The sequence below is a fragment of the Micromesistius poutassou genome, assembly GCF_964030765.1.
Source record: "Micromesistius poutassou genome assembly, chromosome: 7".
NCBI classification, from domain to species: Eukaryota; Metazoa; Chordata; class Actinopteri; order Gadiformes; family Gadidae; genus Micromesistius; species Micromesistius poutassou.
Genome location: NC_140277.1, coordinates 9512719 through 9530527, shown reverse-complemented (window position 1 = coordinate 9530527; position 17809 = coordinate 9512719). Strand labels below are relative to the sequence as shown.

The following is a 17809-nucleotide window of genomic DNA, read 5'->3' as shown; positions in this document are numbered from 1 at the left end:
TGCTCATTTTTGTGGTCAATTTAGATAAATAAAAGATAGATCAATCAAAAGCTAAAATATGGATAGATAAAAGCAACTTGCAACTTACTTTAAATCAGTATATTTGAATGACTAACCTATATCATTTATGGATATGATGATGTGTATTTGTGCAATCAAGTTTTTCTTTTTAAGAAACTTTTTTCGCAGTCTTACTTGTTAAGTTACTGTGGAGTGTGTGTGGTTGATGGCTGGTTTCAGCAGCCTTAGAGGGCCTGAGTCAGGTGTAGTGATGGGAAGTTCAGATCTTTTTTCGGACTCGGATCTTCAGATCTATTTCATTCAACAGATCTTTTCGAGCCGGCTCAGCAAATCAAAGAACGAAAGAAGGAGATGGACGATCCACTCACATATACAAATCATACGTACCAGATCATAGAAGTAATGCACATGTGCAAATCCAACCCAGTCGCCAGAGAAAAACGTTCCCAGAGTACTCTTCTACGAACGTTGGATACGTAGCTCAGTCAACGTTTCAGGGCCAAAATACGTTACATGTCAACGTTCCATTGTAAAGAGTGGAGACTGCGCCCGCACCACGTGACTTTCAAGTTTCTTATTTCAGCACAGAAGAAAGATGGTGGCCAGCCGTGTAAAATGCTACATTTTAGGGCCGTTTCTGTATCTTCAGGTTTTTTGATAACATCTTTAGCGAGAAATGTGTACTTTATGTTCACAATCTTGATTCAGAGAATGCATATGAGCTTTAGTTTAGATGTTACGCGGATATAGTATCGTTCCTGCCAGCAAAACGTTGTGAACTGACGTAATGCCCAAGGATACGCTGACAGTATACGTTTTCGTGAACACTGGATTACGTTGCAGTTCAACGTAAAATAGCGAGTTGTACCTACCAACAAGGACATTTCCTGGTTATAAAAAATACATAAATTGGAATTATTTGGAGACTTCTACACCGCTGCCAGTACGGCGAAGGGAGTCGCGGGTGTAACCCCCCCCCCCCTCAACAATCCCGATCGCCCCCCCCTCCCCCGTCAACAATCCCGATCGCCCCCCCCCCCTCCCCCCCTCAACAATCCCGATCGTCGCCCCCCCCCCCTCCCCGGTCAACAATCCCGATCGCCCCCCCGTCAACAATAAAAACGGAGTCGCGGGTGTAATCCGCGGGTCACGGTTTTCTTGGGTACTTTCAAAACCCACCACAGAAACAGTTGGGGTGTAATATGTATTGTATAATCTTCATGAAAACTCAGTCAGAACTATTAAACACCAGAGGATGGGCGGGGAGGGGCAGTGGACACACACACACACACACACACACACACACACACACACACACACACACACACACACACACACACACACACACACACACACACACACACAATGCATTTCGCTGCTACAACAACAAAAAAATACAAAAAAAACAATTATTAATTAATATTAATAATAACTCTAATATTATTACTTTCAAAACATTGGCCAAAATTAAACACAGAGCTGCCAACTCTCAGGGTTTGACCGTGTGACACGCGCCTTTGCCTGCTTACACACACACGCACACACGCCACACATCCAATTTCTCACGGCAAAAAAAAACAAAAACACGCGTCCGTCCGTCCGTCCGTCCCCCCACCCCCGCCCGTCCACCCCCCGTCCACCCCCTCAACAATCCTGATCGCCCGTCAACAATCCCGATCGTCCCCCCCCCCTTAAATAAATAAATACATATATAAATATGTAGGGCAGGCATGCTATAACGCTATGGTTCCCATCGACCACACGACCTGGCCATTATTTAATTTTCTGTTTTATATATTAGTAGGCTATAGGCTATTATTATCTCGAAAATATTGATTCTAGGTTCCACGTTGCAAACGACTTCATGAGTTCATTGTAACATAACATTCATTCATAGATTGGCTCCAAACCACGTTAACGACGTTAAGCCACCAGAGTGGTGGTGACGTTATATTATTCGCGTCGACAGCAGCGAAGAGCTGTAGTTCACAAAGTGGCCTCACACAAAACCTAACATTATCAAACTTCTTCTCTAACATTTTTAGTTTTCTTGGCATGAAAAATTATCATTTAAATCCACAAACAACATATGTGTAATCCAGGGCATATAAAGACTGGGACTCGAAAATAATTACTTTCTCTCCATTGAAACCCATTCATATTTTTCGATCCCATAGGTCCCATGGGCTCTACCTGAAGGGGCGTGACTTCGCCACTCTATAGAGAAGAGCCGTGTAATAAATAAATCAATAAATGTATTTATTTATTTATTTATTATATACGGAGACCACCAGACTTCCTCGAAGCAAGGAGGATGGTCAATGGTCAGATACAGATCTTGTTATAACGATAATTGAATAAAAGCTATGGTCCTTATAATATGGTACTTATAATATTATAACTAAATAATTGTATATTTATATATATGATATATATAATATATATTTTAATATTTAATTAATTAAATACAATAACGGCTTTAAACATGTGATACGCACGTGACTCTCATGGTTGCTATGGTTGCCAGCCCCCTCTGCTCCTTACATAGCGGCAACGGTGCTGCCGTCAAGTGGGTTGTTTTTGTCGTAAACGTTGGCTTTTACCCGCTGGTTAGGAAATAGACAGATATTCCAAGATTTCCTTCAAAAGGAAACCTTGAAATATGTTTATATTTTCTGCAGTTTAGACTTGTAATTAATATGTTACTTTTTAATGAAGCTTTAACGAGGCAGGGTTATTTGAAACAATTAATTAAATATGTGTGAGAATGACCTCTCACTGAGAGGTCATTCCTCCTCCTGAGTGTGCTTCCTATGTCTAGTGTACACCCCTACTGTCCACAAGAACCACCCCCCCCCCCCCATCCCCATATGGATATGGAAAATTGTTGCCAGGTCAGGTCCCAGTGGTGGTGGTTTCATATATATGAAATGATCTATTAGGAGGCCGAAGCCTTAAAGGAAGTGATGCAATAGGTGACTGAGTCGAGGACATTAACAAGTAAGCTATATTATATCAAAGGGGGTCTCAAAGGACACATATCATTATCAACCTAGGGGTGCAGCCCTACAAGAAATAACTCAGCAAGTGCTCCATCTTGTTGCACCTCACCGGTTCGCTTGCAAGATTTTGGCCTGAAGTTCTCCCCAGACCTACACCCTAGCCATCCAACATGCATATCTGAGAATCAGGCGTCACTTTAATAATGACAAAAAGTTATGAGAGAAATGCACATTAACTTTTTGTTATCTCATAAGCGGCGTGGTGCTGGCTCCTTTTGACCTTTTGACCCCAGACTTCACTTGTCCACAGGCCAGCTGTGTCTACACACCTTAAGCCACAAATGTACACGTCCATCCCACAAAAAATGGGGACTAGAAACTAACCTCTGTCTTATGTACATTTACTCTACTGTTGGAGGTCACGCCCCTTTTCCCACCTTTTTGAGCAAGCTAGAGATTCCAAAATGTACACACACACTTCCCGGGGTCCTGAGAACGACATATCCGAGATTTGGATTTCTAGCCCTTAGAGAAAAAAAGTTTTCCGAAATTGACTGTTATTTGGACAAAGCCTCTCAGAAGTGTTGCCTGCAAGACCTTAATGATTCAGAATGTGGTGGAAAGACAGTTTTTGAGATAGGAAGGTCCTACCACCCTGAAACTTGAATACCTTATTCTAGGGCATAACTGGGACCCCCACACCGAAACTTGGCCCGATCGGACGCCGAGGGCAGGGAGGGGGGGGGGTCTGAGGTTTAGGGTTAGGGTTAGGGTTAGGGCTGGCTTTTTCCCAGAGACCCAAAATTTTCACAGAGTAATCCCAAGATGCACCCTGGCTGAAGGTCTAATGGCCACTGAAGTCAGCAGACATTTTATTGTCAAAACAAAATTCATTGATGTCCCCTCACAACTGGGGTGTCATTACCTCGGCGGCACTCGTGGAGGCGCTGTTTAGTCTGGCGCCAGCCTATGACCATAACGTATGAGTAAGTTTAATAGAGCGGCGAAGTCACGCCCCTTCCGGTAGAGCCCACGGGACCTCTGAAATCGAAAATTATGAATGGGCTTCAATGGAGAGAAAGTAATTATTTTCTGGTCCCAGTCTTTATATGCCTATGAGGTTTACAATATATATTATATATATCATATATATAAATATACAATTATTTAGTTATAATATTATAAGTAGACCATATAGCTTTTATTCAATTATCGTTATAACAAGATCTGTATCTGACCATTGACCATCCTCCTTGCTTCAAGGAAGTCTGGTGGTCTCCGTATATAATAAATAAATGAATAAATAAATACATTTATTGATTTATTTATTACACGGCTCTTCTCTATAGAGTGGCGAAGTCACGCCCCTTCAGGTAGAGCCCATGGGACCTATGGGATCGAAAAATATGAATGGGTTTCAATGGAGAGAAAGTAATTATTTTCGAGTCCCAGTCTTTATATGCCCTGGATTACACATATGTTGTTTGTGGATTTAAATGATATTTTTTTATGCCAAGAAAACAAAAAATGTTCGAGAAGAAGTTTGATAATGTTAGGTTTTGTGTGAGGCCACTTTGTGAACTACAGCTCTTCGCTGCTGTCGACGCGAATAATATAACGTCACCACCACTCTGGTGGCTTAACGTCGTTAACGTGGTGTGGAGCCGATCTATGAATGAATGTTATGTTACAATGATGGTTTATGTTTGAACTCATGAAGTCGTTTGCAACGTGGAACCTAGAATCAATATTTTCGGGATAATAATAGCCTATATAATATAATATATAAAACAGAAAATTAAATAATGGCCAGGTCGTGTGGTCGATGGGAACCATAGCGTTATAGCTGCCTGCCCTACATATTTATATATGTATTTATTTATCTAAGGGGGGGGGGGGATCAGGATTGTTGAGGGGGTGGACGGGGGTTTGCCGTGAGAAATTGGATGTGTGGCGTGTGTGCGTGTGTGTGTAAGCAGGCAAAAGCGCGTGTCACACGGTCAAACCGTGAGAGTTGGCAGCTCTGTGTTTAATTTTGGCCAATGTTTTGAAAGTAATAATATTAGAGGGAACCTTTTCTTGTATTTTTTTGTTGTTGTAGCAGCGAAATGCATTGTGTGTGTGTGTGTGTGTGTGTGTGTGTGTGTGTGTGTGTGTGTGTGTGTGTGTGTGTCCACTGCCCCTCCCCGCCCATCCTCTGGTGTTTAATAGTTCTGACTGAGTTTTCATGAAGATTATACAATACATATTACACCCCAACTGTTTCTGTGGTGGGTTTTGAAAGTACCCAAGAAAACCGTGACCCGCGGATTACACCCGCGACTCCGTTTTTATTGTTGACGGGGAGGGGGGCGATCGGGATTGTTGACGGGGGAGCGGGGGGGCGATCGGGATTGTTGAGGGGGGGGGGGGGGGGGGGGACGATCGGGATTGTTGAGGGGGGGGGGGGGGGACGATCGGGATTGTTGAGGGGGGGAGGGGGGGCGATCGGGATTGTTGACGGGGGAGGGGGGGGGCGATCGGGATTGTTGACGGGGGGGGGGGGACGATCGGGATTGTTGAGGGGGGGGGGGGGCGATCGGGATTGTTGACGGGGGGGGGACGATCGGGATTGTTGAGGGGGGGAGGGGGGGCGATCGGGATTGTTGACGGGGGAGGGGGGGGGGGGGCGATCGGGATTGTTGACGGGGGGGGACGATCGGGATTGTTGAGGGGGGGGGGGGGGTTACACCCGCGACTACCTTCGCCGTAGGCCTACTGGCAGCGTTGTAGAAGTCTCCAAATAATTCCAATTTATGTATTTTTTATAACCAGGAAATGTCCTTGTTGGTAGGTACAACTCGCTATTTTACGTTGAACTGCAACGTAATCCAGTGTTCACGAAAACGTATACTGTCAACGTATCCTTGGGCATTACGTCAGTTCACAACGTTTTGCTGGCAGGAACGATATATCCGCGTAACATCTAAACTAAAGCTCATATGCATTCTCTGAATCAAGATTGTGAACATAGAGTACACATTTCTCGCTAAATATGTTATCAAAAAACCTGAAGATACAGAAACGGCCCTAAAATGTAGCATTTTACACGGCTGGCCACCATCTTTCTTCTGTGCTGAAATAAGAAACTTGAAAGTCACGTGGTGCGGGCGCAGTCTCCACTCTTTACAATGGAACGTTGACATGTAACGTATTTTGGCCCTGAAACGTTGACTGAGCTACGTATCCAACGTTCGTAGAAGAGTACTCTGGGAACGTTTTTCTCTGGCGACTGGGTTGGCAAATCCAAGACAATTACACTGTACAGTTGGGATTAAAAACACTGGGGCTTGCCTCTGGCTACTTGCAATTAAGGGCTTTGATGGACAGGGGTACAAAGGGATTTTAAGCAGACAAGTAGACAAAAAGTACATGATAGAGCCAACCTTCTAATTTTAATAATTTTCATCATCACCATCATTTGGTTTATTTTGGCACATAATAAACAATGCACCTGTGTCTGAAGATCTACTTTATGTAAATACCACATAAAAAAATACAAATCAGTGTAACGAATCGTTTAGCAGGGCTTAGTGGGTCAGACTGGTAAGTCATTCATTATTGAGAGTCCCTATAAAATGATGAGCTTGTGCAAAACAAAAAATTAATAACGAAAGATAAAAATTAACAAATCACATGCAGATAGAGATTGTACGTTGTGGATCATAGAAGTAATGTAATGTGTAAATCCAAGAATGAAAGAATGAAATTGAACAATCCAGTCGCAGATACGAATGTACTTGATCGCACAATGCAAATCATTCATGAATCGCCCATCACTAGTCAGGTAAGGCTACTTAAACCAGCAATCAACTACACACACGCCAATCACTTGGTATAAAATCTGCCAAAGGCTGAAATGTATGTGAATGTGAATATCTATAATTCATGGTTATGATGATGTGTATTTGTGCTGCGTGTCTGTGCTTATTGAGAACAAGTGTGAGCACCCTGCTATTAGCATGCAGAGATTTCGAGACATGAGGAAGTGTGCTTGTGCATGTGTGTGTGCATTCGGCTCGTCAGGGTAAATATAATTTTGCACGTGTGTGCGAACAGATTGCATGCATTCGAGTGTGTGCTTGAACCTGCACATTTACTAATGCGCGCATGTGTTTTTGGTGGTGTTTGGTGTGTGCGTGGTCTGTTTGGTTGTGTGCGTGACTCAAAGGAAGTGTGTTATTAGTTGTCAAGGAGACAATGAGAAAGAGCTGGAGAATTAGCCATCCACATGGAGCTATGTCTGTGCCAAGTCACAGCCTAGACAACATGAATCTCCTCACTGGGCTCTTTGGCCCTTGTTAACAAAAAACAAGAAAAGAAGAAAAAATGACATCACTTTTTCTTCGCAAACAAAATAATTGTGTCAGTCCATGATTCTAAGCATTTAACTGGATGCTGCAACAATAATATATCCAATGTACTTACATATATTGTACTTATGTATTTACATTATATATATTTATCTTATTTCTTTAAACTTAAACCTTCACATGGTTGACATGAAATGCTTTCTTCACCCTTTCATGCGAGGCGGGTGTTTTCTATTTTTTACACCCTTATGTGTAGCATAGTTGGCTGTGGTTTTTTTGCGGTACTCTCCATCGTCAGACGCTATGTATTCCCTGGACATCGCCTGGGGGTGTTCCCCCTCTTATCCATGTCTGCTCCGAACAGCGAGACCTTGACATCACTGCCGTGCCTTGCTGAAGATGTAGAGAACACATGTGGTGGTGGGGTTGGTGGTGCTAGAGCAGCAAGTTAGCAACTTGGATAGAGGCGGGCGGGGATGGGGGGTGGAGGTCTGTCGGGAAGGGGGAAGGGATGGCAAAGAGGGGCCGGGGTGGTGGGCATTTCAGACGTGGACTCTCCGGACCCTAGCTCTGGCCCTGGCCAAGAGAGCGGATCTGCTGTGCGGTACATTTTAACAAACACACGCAAACACATACACACACTGTCCATTCCCTCCCCAATCTGCTGTGTGTGTGTTCAGTCGTCCGTGGATCTTCAAGATATCTGGTGAAGAGGGAAATGCTGGACTGTGTGTATGTGTGTGTGTGTGTGTGTGTGTATGTGTGAGGGTGGTGGGTGAGGGTGGCGGTGGTGGTGGTGGTCGTGGGTGGGTGGGTGGGTGGGGGGGGTGGTGTACGAGGAGAGACGGGGCTGCAGTTTGGTTTTGTCCGAGCCCAGAGCCAGCTGGCCTCATTAGGGCTTGATGGGAGGCAGGCTGGCGTGAGACGTGCACATGCATGCACACATCAACAAATGTAGTGTGAAGCATGGCCTGATGCCCGCCACAGACCCACACAAGTTTCGTGGGCGTGTGTGTGTGGTGTGTCTTGTCTTGTATGTGTTTTTGTGTTTTTGTGTGAGTCTTTGTGTTTTTGTGGTTTTGTGTGTGTGTGTGTGTGTGTGTGTGTGTGTGTGTGTGTGTGTGTGCGCGCTCAGAGGAAGTGTATGATGCGATGGAACACGGTCATTAGTGTGTGTTCTCCCTTTAAGGTGCCGTCCCTACCTGAGCCCCACCTGAGCCAGCCTGGGAGGGAGGGGGCGAGAGAGAGAGAGAGAGAGAGAGAGAGAGAGAGAGAGAGAGAGAGAGAGAGAGAGAGAGAGAGAATGCGAACAGCCACGAGGGGGCTTAAGGGTTGTGGCAGAGCGAAGAGTGGGCACGGACCAAAATTGGACGAGGGACTACAAAGAGCGAGAGAGAGAGAGAGAGAGAGAGAGAGAGAGAGAGAGAGAGAGAGAGAGAGGGGGGGGGGGAGAGGGAGGGAAGGGGGGGTGGGTGGTGTGGAGAGTTAGAGAGAACGGGGGAGGGTATGATTCATAGCGGGGGCCGGGGTCCGCGGCGAGAGAGGGACGGCCACTGACCTCCAGTCTGAGGGCCGCTGGACCGGAACCAAGGCCTTGTTCCGACAGAGCGCGCTCAGAGGCGTGAGCTGTGACGGATGGAGCCGGTCTGTTCCCACCAACCCCCTACAACCAGCCCAACCCTCCCCCCTCCCCCCCCCCCCCCCCCCCAAAAAAAAACCCTCACCCACCATCGACCCCCCCTACCCCCCCCCCCCCCCGGCGCCACTCCCCTCCCTCCCCAGCCCCCCACAAACCCACCCAGAGCAGGTGTGCGTGGCGCTCACATCTGCAGGCGAGCACGGTGAACCGAGACCAAATGGCAGGCGCACGGGGCCCATCGGGTACCTGTGCACTGAGACACACTAATGGTTATGGATGCGGGCCTATTAACGGTCACATCTGTAAGGGAGAACAACAACTAGCGCACCGGCGGTGAGTCAGCACTTTTTTTTTCTTTTTACACCCCCCCCCCCCCCCCCCGAACCCCACCCCCCCCCACTACTACCACCAACCCAACACCCTCCGACACCTCCCCTGGAACATAGACATGATGGTGTCAATGTGGAGGAGAAAAACTACAGGGGCCGCGGTATATACACCTCCACCCCGCGCTCCACTCCTCTCTCTCTCTCTCTCTCTCCGTGGCCCCGGCTGGGTAAATGATGAGGCTGGCTGGGAAACGGGAGGGGAAAGAGAAGGGGGGAAAAAAGCATGAACTCCTGAACGGTACTTGCTGGAGCAGAAAGAATCCCGATACTTAAGTCGGATTCCAGGGGAAACTGAAACTGCAGGTGATTCCAGCGCAAAAAAATATTTTGACCCGATAGAAGAATGTTCACAGTTCAGAGGGGTACTGTTTCAGTCCATCGTCCTCATCATCGTTGTCATCATCATCATCATCATCAGCACCCAACTGATTTAATGAATTCATCAACTTAAAAACAGCGTTAAATATTCATTCTAAGAGTATAGGCGATAAATTAAATATCACTCATTGGCTGATTATTTAAAAATGCATCACATGATTTGCATAGTTTTATCCTGATAGGAAATAATAATGGCTGGGTTGTCTTGTAGCGTCTTTCATGACGGATAAAGCCTGTGTCTGCTCTCCACCTACCCTTGCCATGCGTCTCTGCTACTCGAGCGCGCTCATTAAAGTTTTAACGAAAGCTGTTTTAATTGTCAATCCTTTGACAGGTTGATAAAGGCAACTTGACAATTAAGTTCACTGGCTCCGCTATGCATATTAATTAGGTCTTGTTTGGGGCTCCATTGTTATTGGAAGGAGCACTCGTGGCGTAACAAAATGTCAGCCCGTCGGCTCGCCTCTTCGCCAAACTTAATGTAATTAAGCCAGGCTATTGTACGCACGCAAAGGGGGGACTCTGGAGAGGGGAACTTTTCCTATTCATTGTGTGAATGAGTCGTGTCATTCCTGTGGCACTGGAAACAAAATCAGCAATTTAAATCTTTATTATCTGAAACAACTGCTGCCTACCTCTTGTTTAGCTGGTGGGCAAATTAAGCTTAGCAAGTGTGTGTGTGTTTGTGTGTGTGTGTGTGTGTGTGTGTGTGTGTGTGTGTGTGTGTGTGTGTTCAAAGGGTTTGTGTGTTTCCTTATGTCATTCATGTCCTGTGAATGTGTGTGTGTGTGTGTGTGTGTGTGTGTGTGTGTATGTGTGTGTGTGTATATATATATATATATACAAATTTGTGTGTGTGTGTGTGTGTGTGTGTGTGTGTGTGTGTGTGTGTGTGTGTGTGTGTGTGTTCAAAGGGTTTGTGTGTTTCCTTATGTCATTCATGTCCTGTGAATGTGTGTGTGTGTGTGTGTGTGTGTGTGTGTGTGTGTGTATGTGTGTGTGTGTATATATATATATATATATACAAATTTGTGTGTGTGTGTGTGTGTGTGTGTGTGTGTGTGTGTGTGTGTGTACACAGTACACAGTACACGTGCAGGTGAGTTAAATCAATAAATCAATGAAAAACACAAGCCCTATTTTAAGTGCAATTTATGTTGCACTTCTCGCACAATAATGTTCAAGGAAATGCAAAAAAGGAAAAGTGGGAAAGACAAATACACTGCTAAATACATCAATAAAAGAATGCTAATTATCATACTGAGATCAAATATAAAAATAGAAATAACAGAAATAAAAATGTATATGAACAAAATGAAATGCAGGCGAACCAAAACTACAACAGGAGCATCTAGTTTATTATGCGACCATAGCTTCAGCCAGCCTGAGAACCAGGAGAAGGGGGGGCAGTTCCAGGGCCACGGACGCCCCGAGGTGAGTCTAGGTTAAGGGGTTCTGTGGATCTAAAGGGGAGGAGGGGTCTCTAAAGTGGAACATAGGTTGTAGGATGTAGGATATAGGCTGTATAGGATGTTCATGTACAAAGCATATAGGCACATCTACTCGATGCTGTGGGGCCTGAATCTCCCGTCTGCGATGAATAATATGAATAAGTACCGTCTTACCTCATGTTAACCGTCTAAAGCCCAGTGGGTGGTGGATGTGTGTGGGTGCATAGGTGGACGGTGCATTAGGGTAAGGGTAGGGGTGTGGGTGTAGTAGGTGGGGTGGGTTGTTCCAGGGCGTATTACCCAGTGCACCTTGCTCCACTCTGCGGGCCCACACACACATCAAAGCAGTGCCCCCCCCCCCCCATCTGCCTGAGGCTTAGTGGGCCCCTGTCCACCCCCTGTGTCACTCCATACATCCGCCTGCTCATGTTGAATAATTGACAGATCTGTTTTACATGCTCAGCATTTGCCAGGACATGCAGGCAGTGTGACTCCAAACACACTTCTGACTCCCGACGTCGGGCCGGGACTTCATTAGAATGGACCCCACTTTGCGGTGTGCACGTGTGTGAGTGTGTGCGTGTGTGTGTGTGTGTGTGTGTGTCTGTGTGTGTGTGTGAGTGTGTGTGCATGTGAGTGTGAGGATGTGTGTGTGTGTGTGTGTGTGTGTGTGTGTGGGTGTGTGTGTGTGCATGTGAGTGTGAGGGTGTGTGTGTGTGTGGGTGTGTGTGTGTGGGTGAGTGTGTGTGAATCAGAATATCAAAACCGATAAATGCTCCCATCGGGGGCGAGAGAGAAAAAGAAAAGGCGAGGGGGGAAATGAGTCCTCATTTCGACGCTCGGTTTATGTGGACTGACACACCGCCCGAAAAACTTCACGGAAACAGAGAGACGTACGGAAAAAAAAAAGAATCCTACCTTCTCTGAAGACACCGGAGAGCGTCTGGTGGGCACTTATCTTCGGAATCGGCTAAACTTTTTGGACGGCGCTCAAGTCGGACAGAATGCCAAGGCTTATGAAAGGACAATGGCTGCCAGGGGTATCGGAAGGGGGCGCCAGTATTTTTGCCAGGGCCATCCCCAAAGTCAAATAACCCATTATCAGTCTGTCAGGCTTGCTGTCCTCCGAGCTCTCTTTAAAAGATTTAGGCAGTTGTTCCCTGTGTCCTCTCTCCGATTGCTCTGGTCATAGACGCTTTTTTTTCTCTTTTTACAACTACTGCTGTGAGAACACAAGTACAGGAACCAGAGCGGCAACAAATTATTACAATTAGACCGTTATACTGGCAGGACTGGTTATCAAACACACACACATACACACACACGCAAAAAAGTAGTAAAAACATTCAACGGTACTTTGGAAAAGTAAACAGCATGGAGCAATTTGAATGCAGCGATTATCAATCAGATGAAAGAGTCCACTATAGAACAGTGTGGGAGTACAGCATGTATACTAAAGTACCAGGTGTATTATATTGAAGAATTGTACAGTACAGACTGCACAGTACACAGTGTTAGGGTTAGAAACAGTACAGCATACATACCACACTACAGCATTGTGTAAATACAGTATAGTGTCTGATATAGTGTATTGTAAATAATACACATAGTAGAGCCTACAGTGAACATACTATGGTACAGTAAAGTACACTATATGTTTTAGAGTAAAACATATAGTATTGTGGATACAGTAAAGTTATGACTATAGGCCTGGCTGCCCCAGCTGAAGGCTACAAGCTTGCTCCCCAGCCATCACCTCATCTCCATGGAACTATGTACATCAATCATGGCACCAATTGTACTCCTAACCATTCCTGGAAGGAGGGTTATTGTTTGGGGGTTAGCAGTGGTATCAAGGCTAGGTTACAGTGTATGGTAGCTACAGTATAGCAGTGGTGTCCATCAAAGCTAGGTTACAGTGTATGGTAGCTACAGTATAGCAGCAGTGTCCATCAAAGCTAGGTTACAGTGTATGGTAGCTACAGTAGAGCAGCAGTGTACATCAAAGCTAGGTTACAGTGTATTGTAGCTACAGTGTAGCAGCAGTGTCCATCAAAGCTAGGTTACAGTGTATTGTAGCTACAGTGTAGCAGCAGTGTCCATCAAAGCTAGGTCCTAGGCCTGGCTGTTCATTTGATCCTTTACCTTGACCTCTGAAGTGTGTCGCTAGCACCCTGAGGGCCTGGGCCAGCCAAACCTCTCCCAGTGCCTCCTGGGAATGATAATCTCGGTGTGGGCGTTTACCGCGGACACCAGACACAACACCATTAGCCATAGCTCGGCGGCTGCTCATTAGGACCCCTAGCGATCGATACAGGCGGCCACAGGAATCGCCAGTGCTGCGGAACTGGGCTACCACTCTAGTTATTATTGTAAACAGCTCTGGCTGAGATTTAAAGGCAGAAGCCATTGTTTTTCCCTGTGTCTTTAGAAATAAAGGCAAAAAAAGAGGAGGAGGAGGATTGACTGAAGACACCTTTGTTAGGTCACTTTAATAGTTGTTCCAGCTAGTTGAAGTTGCCTTGGAGTGAAATGAAATAAAGCCTAATATACTGAACTTTCTCTAGTTTGACAACGTAACGTGGGTGAGATGGATAGAAATAGGAACTCATTCAGCAGTACTTAGGAGATGATTGAGGGGTGATGGTTCACACATCAAACTTCAAAACCAACTGTCAACTGTTTGTCCAGCACTGAAGATTTTGCTGAGTTTGTGGAAAACTTTCTAAACGAAAACATTAGTTAGGCAGGAAAAATAGGCTTATAGGTGTACACACACACACACACACACACACACACACACACACACACACACACACACACACACACACACACACACACACACACAGAACAAACACACACACACACACACACACAGTATATATATAGGATCAAACCAGAGCAAGTGTAAGCTGTAAGATCAAACATGCCCTACAGTATTTGAATAACTGTGGGACCTCTGCTAGGTATGACTTTCAGGAGAGGATAATTTAATTATTTCCTCATTCTATTTCAAACACCAACACTTGAGGCATTAGTCAAAAGGAAATTGTAGATAAAACAGAAGACAAAATAAAAAAAAAACACAAAAAAATAAAAAAAACATGATAGTCCAAGGGTTTCTGGCAGCAGCGAGAAAGGAGAATAATATGGAGGCAAAATTGTGAAAATAAGAAAAAAGGGGGAGATGTATTGATTTTCGGTGGAGCCAGAGAGAGAAGAGAGAGGGAATAAAGAAGTGCTCTTTGGCCGATGTGTCCAAATGATGTCCCCAGGGAGGCTCTTAATGGTGGGGGGAGGGGCGGAGGGGTTAAGGGGGTGAGGTGGAGGGGGTGAGGGGGCAGGTGCCTACACTGACTAAGGAATGGAACTGCCCTTAGGCGAAGGCTAATGGTATTGGCTGAGCCCTACTTTAAGCAGCTCCTTCCTAATGGCCAACTATGAGTGTGCCACGGGATAGACAGGTATTGATTGCTTCAAATGCTCTTGACTTGACAAGAACTGAGGGTCCCTCTAGCATATACAATCTGGCCGCTCGCATTCTGTCACACGGAAAGGTGATTAAAAACGTAAGGCTCGGGGGCGGGCCACACTCATTAAAAGTCTATATGATATTTTTCTATAGTTGTCCTTGTGCTGTGGCTTTTATTTTGTTGATCCTCCACCCTCCTCCTCCTCCTCCTCCACCACCACCACCAGCAGCACCACCACCACCGTCTTCCCATCTGTGCCTTTTGTCTCTGTGCTGTTGCTTTCATTCTTCACAGAGTCTGTTTTGTGTTTTTTTGTTTTTGCTTTGAGGAATTCCATCAGAAGCCCAATTTCGAGTCTTTATTATTATTTTTGCTTTTATTCTCCAGACTCAAGTTCAGCGTCAATTGAACCTCTGTTGCATCAGTCGCCTTGCCCGCAGTAACGGTGCCATTCCCGTATTCAAATGACCTTTTGAACGAGACCGGGCCGCGAGTCTCCGATATTATTATTCATACTATTTTTAGCTAAATATAAATGCCAGGTTATGTGGTTATGCTGTTTTTAAAAAAAAAGTGGTAGTAGAGCATACAGGTATAGAGAAAACAATGCCATATATTGGCTTTGTTGTCGTGGCCCCCTCCCCTCCCTCATACACACATACAAAAAAAGTGCTGTGTACAAGGGTTTCTGTTATTCACAAGGGGAGCTTTCTAGACTGCTGGAGGCATCTGCTTTGATTGCATAATTCCCACGGGACACACAACACAAAACAAAAATACTGACTGAATTCAGACCTATAATATACCGAACAAATAAAATACCATCTCCACTCTTCAAAAACCAGAGAGAAAAGAGAAAATTGGGAGAGTAAATTTGAACAAGTTGAAAGCTTGGCTCTCTCTCTCAAAGTGTGGAGCAATGCGAGTGTGTGACGCACCAAAGTTGTTGTTGCTTTGTTTGTTTGGTTTTTGTTGCTGCTTAAAAACTGTCTCACATTACCAGAGCAAACAGCCTGTTGTGTTGAAACGCTAAGCACACTGTAACCCATACATATCACATCCCAGTGTAAGCACTATCTTTTGGAAGATCTTTTCTTGAATGAAAATGCAGCACTGCACAGTTTCCATTGAATGTTGAAAATTGAAAATTCTGCATGAAGCAAAGATGGACCAACAAGTTCCCCAACGACTTTCCAACAAAGTATTCAGCGTCTAACAAGTGCAACTAAATAAATCGTAATCGCACTTTCCACCATCCACCCCCTCGTCCCTATATATATGTATTTATATATATTTGAAAGAAAAACAACATTTCCTGTATCCAAACGATATGGCAGCGCTCAAAAGCTCACACTTCTCTTCCCCTCTCTCTTTTCGATTAAATGCTCTTTCTCTGGCTGTTTGTGCTGTACAGTTTCGAGAGAGAGAGAGAGAGAGAGAGAGAGAGAGAGAGAGAGAGAGAGAGAACTCCGCTACTTTCTTCTCTACAGGGGCCTCTGGGCTCCCCAAGCAATAGGAGTAAATTAGAGTGCACCTGTTCCAGCTCCAAGATAAGCCATCTCTGGAGGATTTTCTCAGAGTAAAATGAAGTGAGTGAAGAATAAACAGAATATCACAGCGTTACTCCGCCAAGGTGAAGTTCGCCGCTGCTCCAGGGACCGCCGGTTCGTTTTGCACAACACCCAGCGAAATATCCGCTTTTTAAACCACCCCGTGTAAAAGACGATAGGAATGGTCCTGCCGCTCTCAGCCGGAGAGGGAAGAGGAGCTGCACTTTGTGATAGGCGGGGCGCTGTACTTTGGGTGATTTGTGTTGCTACACTAGTTTCAACCCCTCAAGTTCAAACCGTTTGGCCCGAGCTCTCTCGTTACGTGAGCTTTTAGTCGTCGCTCGCCCTTTTCCTTTTTTCCGGCGTGTTTGCTTGGACTCTTCGCGTCAACACATCTGCGCCGGTCAAACATCAAAACTGCACCGCTCCCCCTCCCCCCCACTCCATCATTTTCTCTTTTTATTTTCCTCCATTTCTGGCTGCAGCCCGAGTTAAATATCTCTGCTGAAAGTAGCCTACACCTAATTAAAGCCACGAAGGAAGAAAAGCACAAAAAAGTGTTGCTGGATCTCCCCCCGCCTTCCCCAAATGAGTCGGCCCCTCGCCACGCTTCTTTAGAGGAAGTAGAAAAAATACAGGGCCAGTGTGATGTCCACAGTCGGCTGACCACAGAACCCGCCAAAAAAGGCCTCCCATTCGCTTTGCATATAAAAGCAGAGGGATAATTAGAGCCAGAATGTAATTCATCATATGTTTTGATAATCAGTCTGATTCGGCCTCCTATCTGCGTCTCAGTGTTCGAATTACACCCCCTTACTAACCAGCACCACCGCCCCTCTACCCGCCCTCACACCAGTAGTCTGTTTCAGCTTCCCTCTTGTCCCACCCCCCCCCCCACTCACCCCCCACTACAAGACATTATCATTATTTTGTCTAATTGCATAGTTTGCCTTGAAGTCTTGCTGGAGTCTCATGATCCGGGCATGAGACGCAGGCGAAGGAGAGGAAAAACCCAGAGATCCGGGGGTTTGGAGCGACGCAGCTTGGCGTACACTGCTAATTGCCGCTAGGACTGCGTGCACGGGCTGGGGTGGTGGTGGTGGTGGTGGGGTTAGCTGGGAATTATTCCTGGCGTTGGCCAGTCGGACAAGGGGTTGGGGCCACTGGAGGTGGGGGGGGGGTGGAGAAGGGGGTACTGTGGGGTGGGGGTTTGCATCACAGCGGTAGTGGATGAGGGCGGGGGTGGAGGTGGTGAGCTTAGGGTAGAGGCGTGACTGAGGTGGGCCGTTGGGGAGGGGGCAGACTGAAGAGTGAGGGAGGGGTTGGGGGTAAGTTAGGGGGATGGAACCTGCCTTAGATGTGGGTCAGGGGGAGTGGGACACCCCCAAAGATTACAGTCAGTTAGCGCGACCCCTCTCTGACAGGATCTGAAGCCCCCGGTCCCAGCAGAGGTGGCCCCCGCGCATTCTGGGTAACCAGCAGTTAGCGGGGAGGCTAATAAAGGCCCAGAATACAAAAAAGAGAGAAAGAGAAAGTTTTCCTACCTCCAGCCAT

The 17809-nt window shown here is 45.9% G+C and overlaps 1 protein-coding gene across 1 annotated transcript in view; it reads right to left on the bottom strand.

Annotated features, from left to right (window-relative positions):
- Nucleotides 1–17809, bottom strand: part of mgmt (O-6-methylguanine-DNA methyltransferase) — a gene marked incomplete at its 5' end in the record, with an annotated part of 50309 nt that extends 32500 nt beyond the window's left edge. Inside the window, 3 exons of the mRNA XM_084470191.1 lie at nucleotides 13378–13444; nucleotides 17452–17558; nucleotides 17800–17809. Of these exons, the coding sequence (XP_084326317.1) occupies nucleotides 13378–13444; nucleotides 17452–17558; nucleotides 17800–17809 (184 nt within the window). The remainder of the gene's footprint in view (nucleotides 1–13377; nucleotides 13445–17451; nucleotides 17559–17799) is intronic.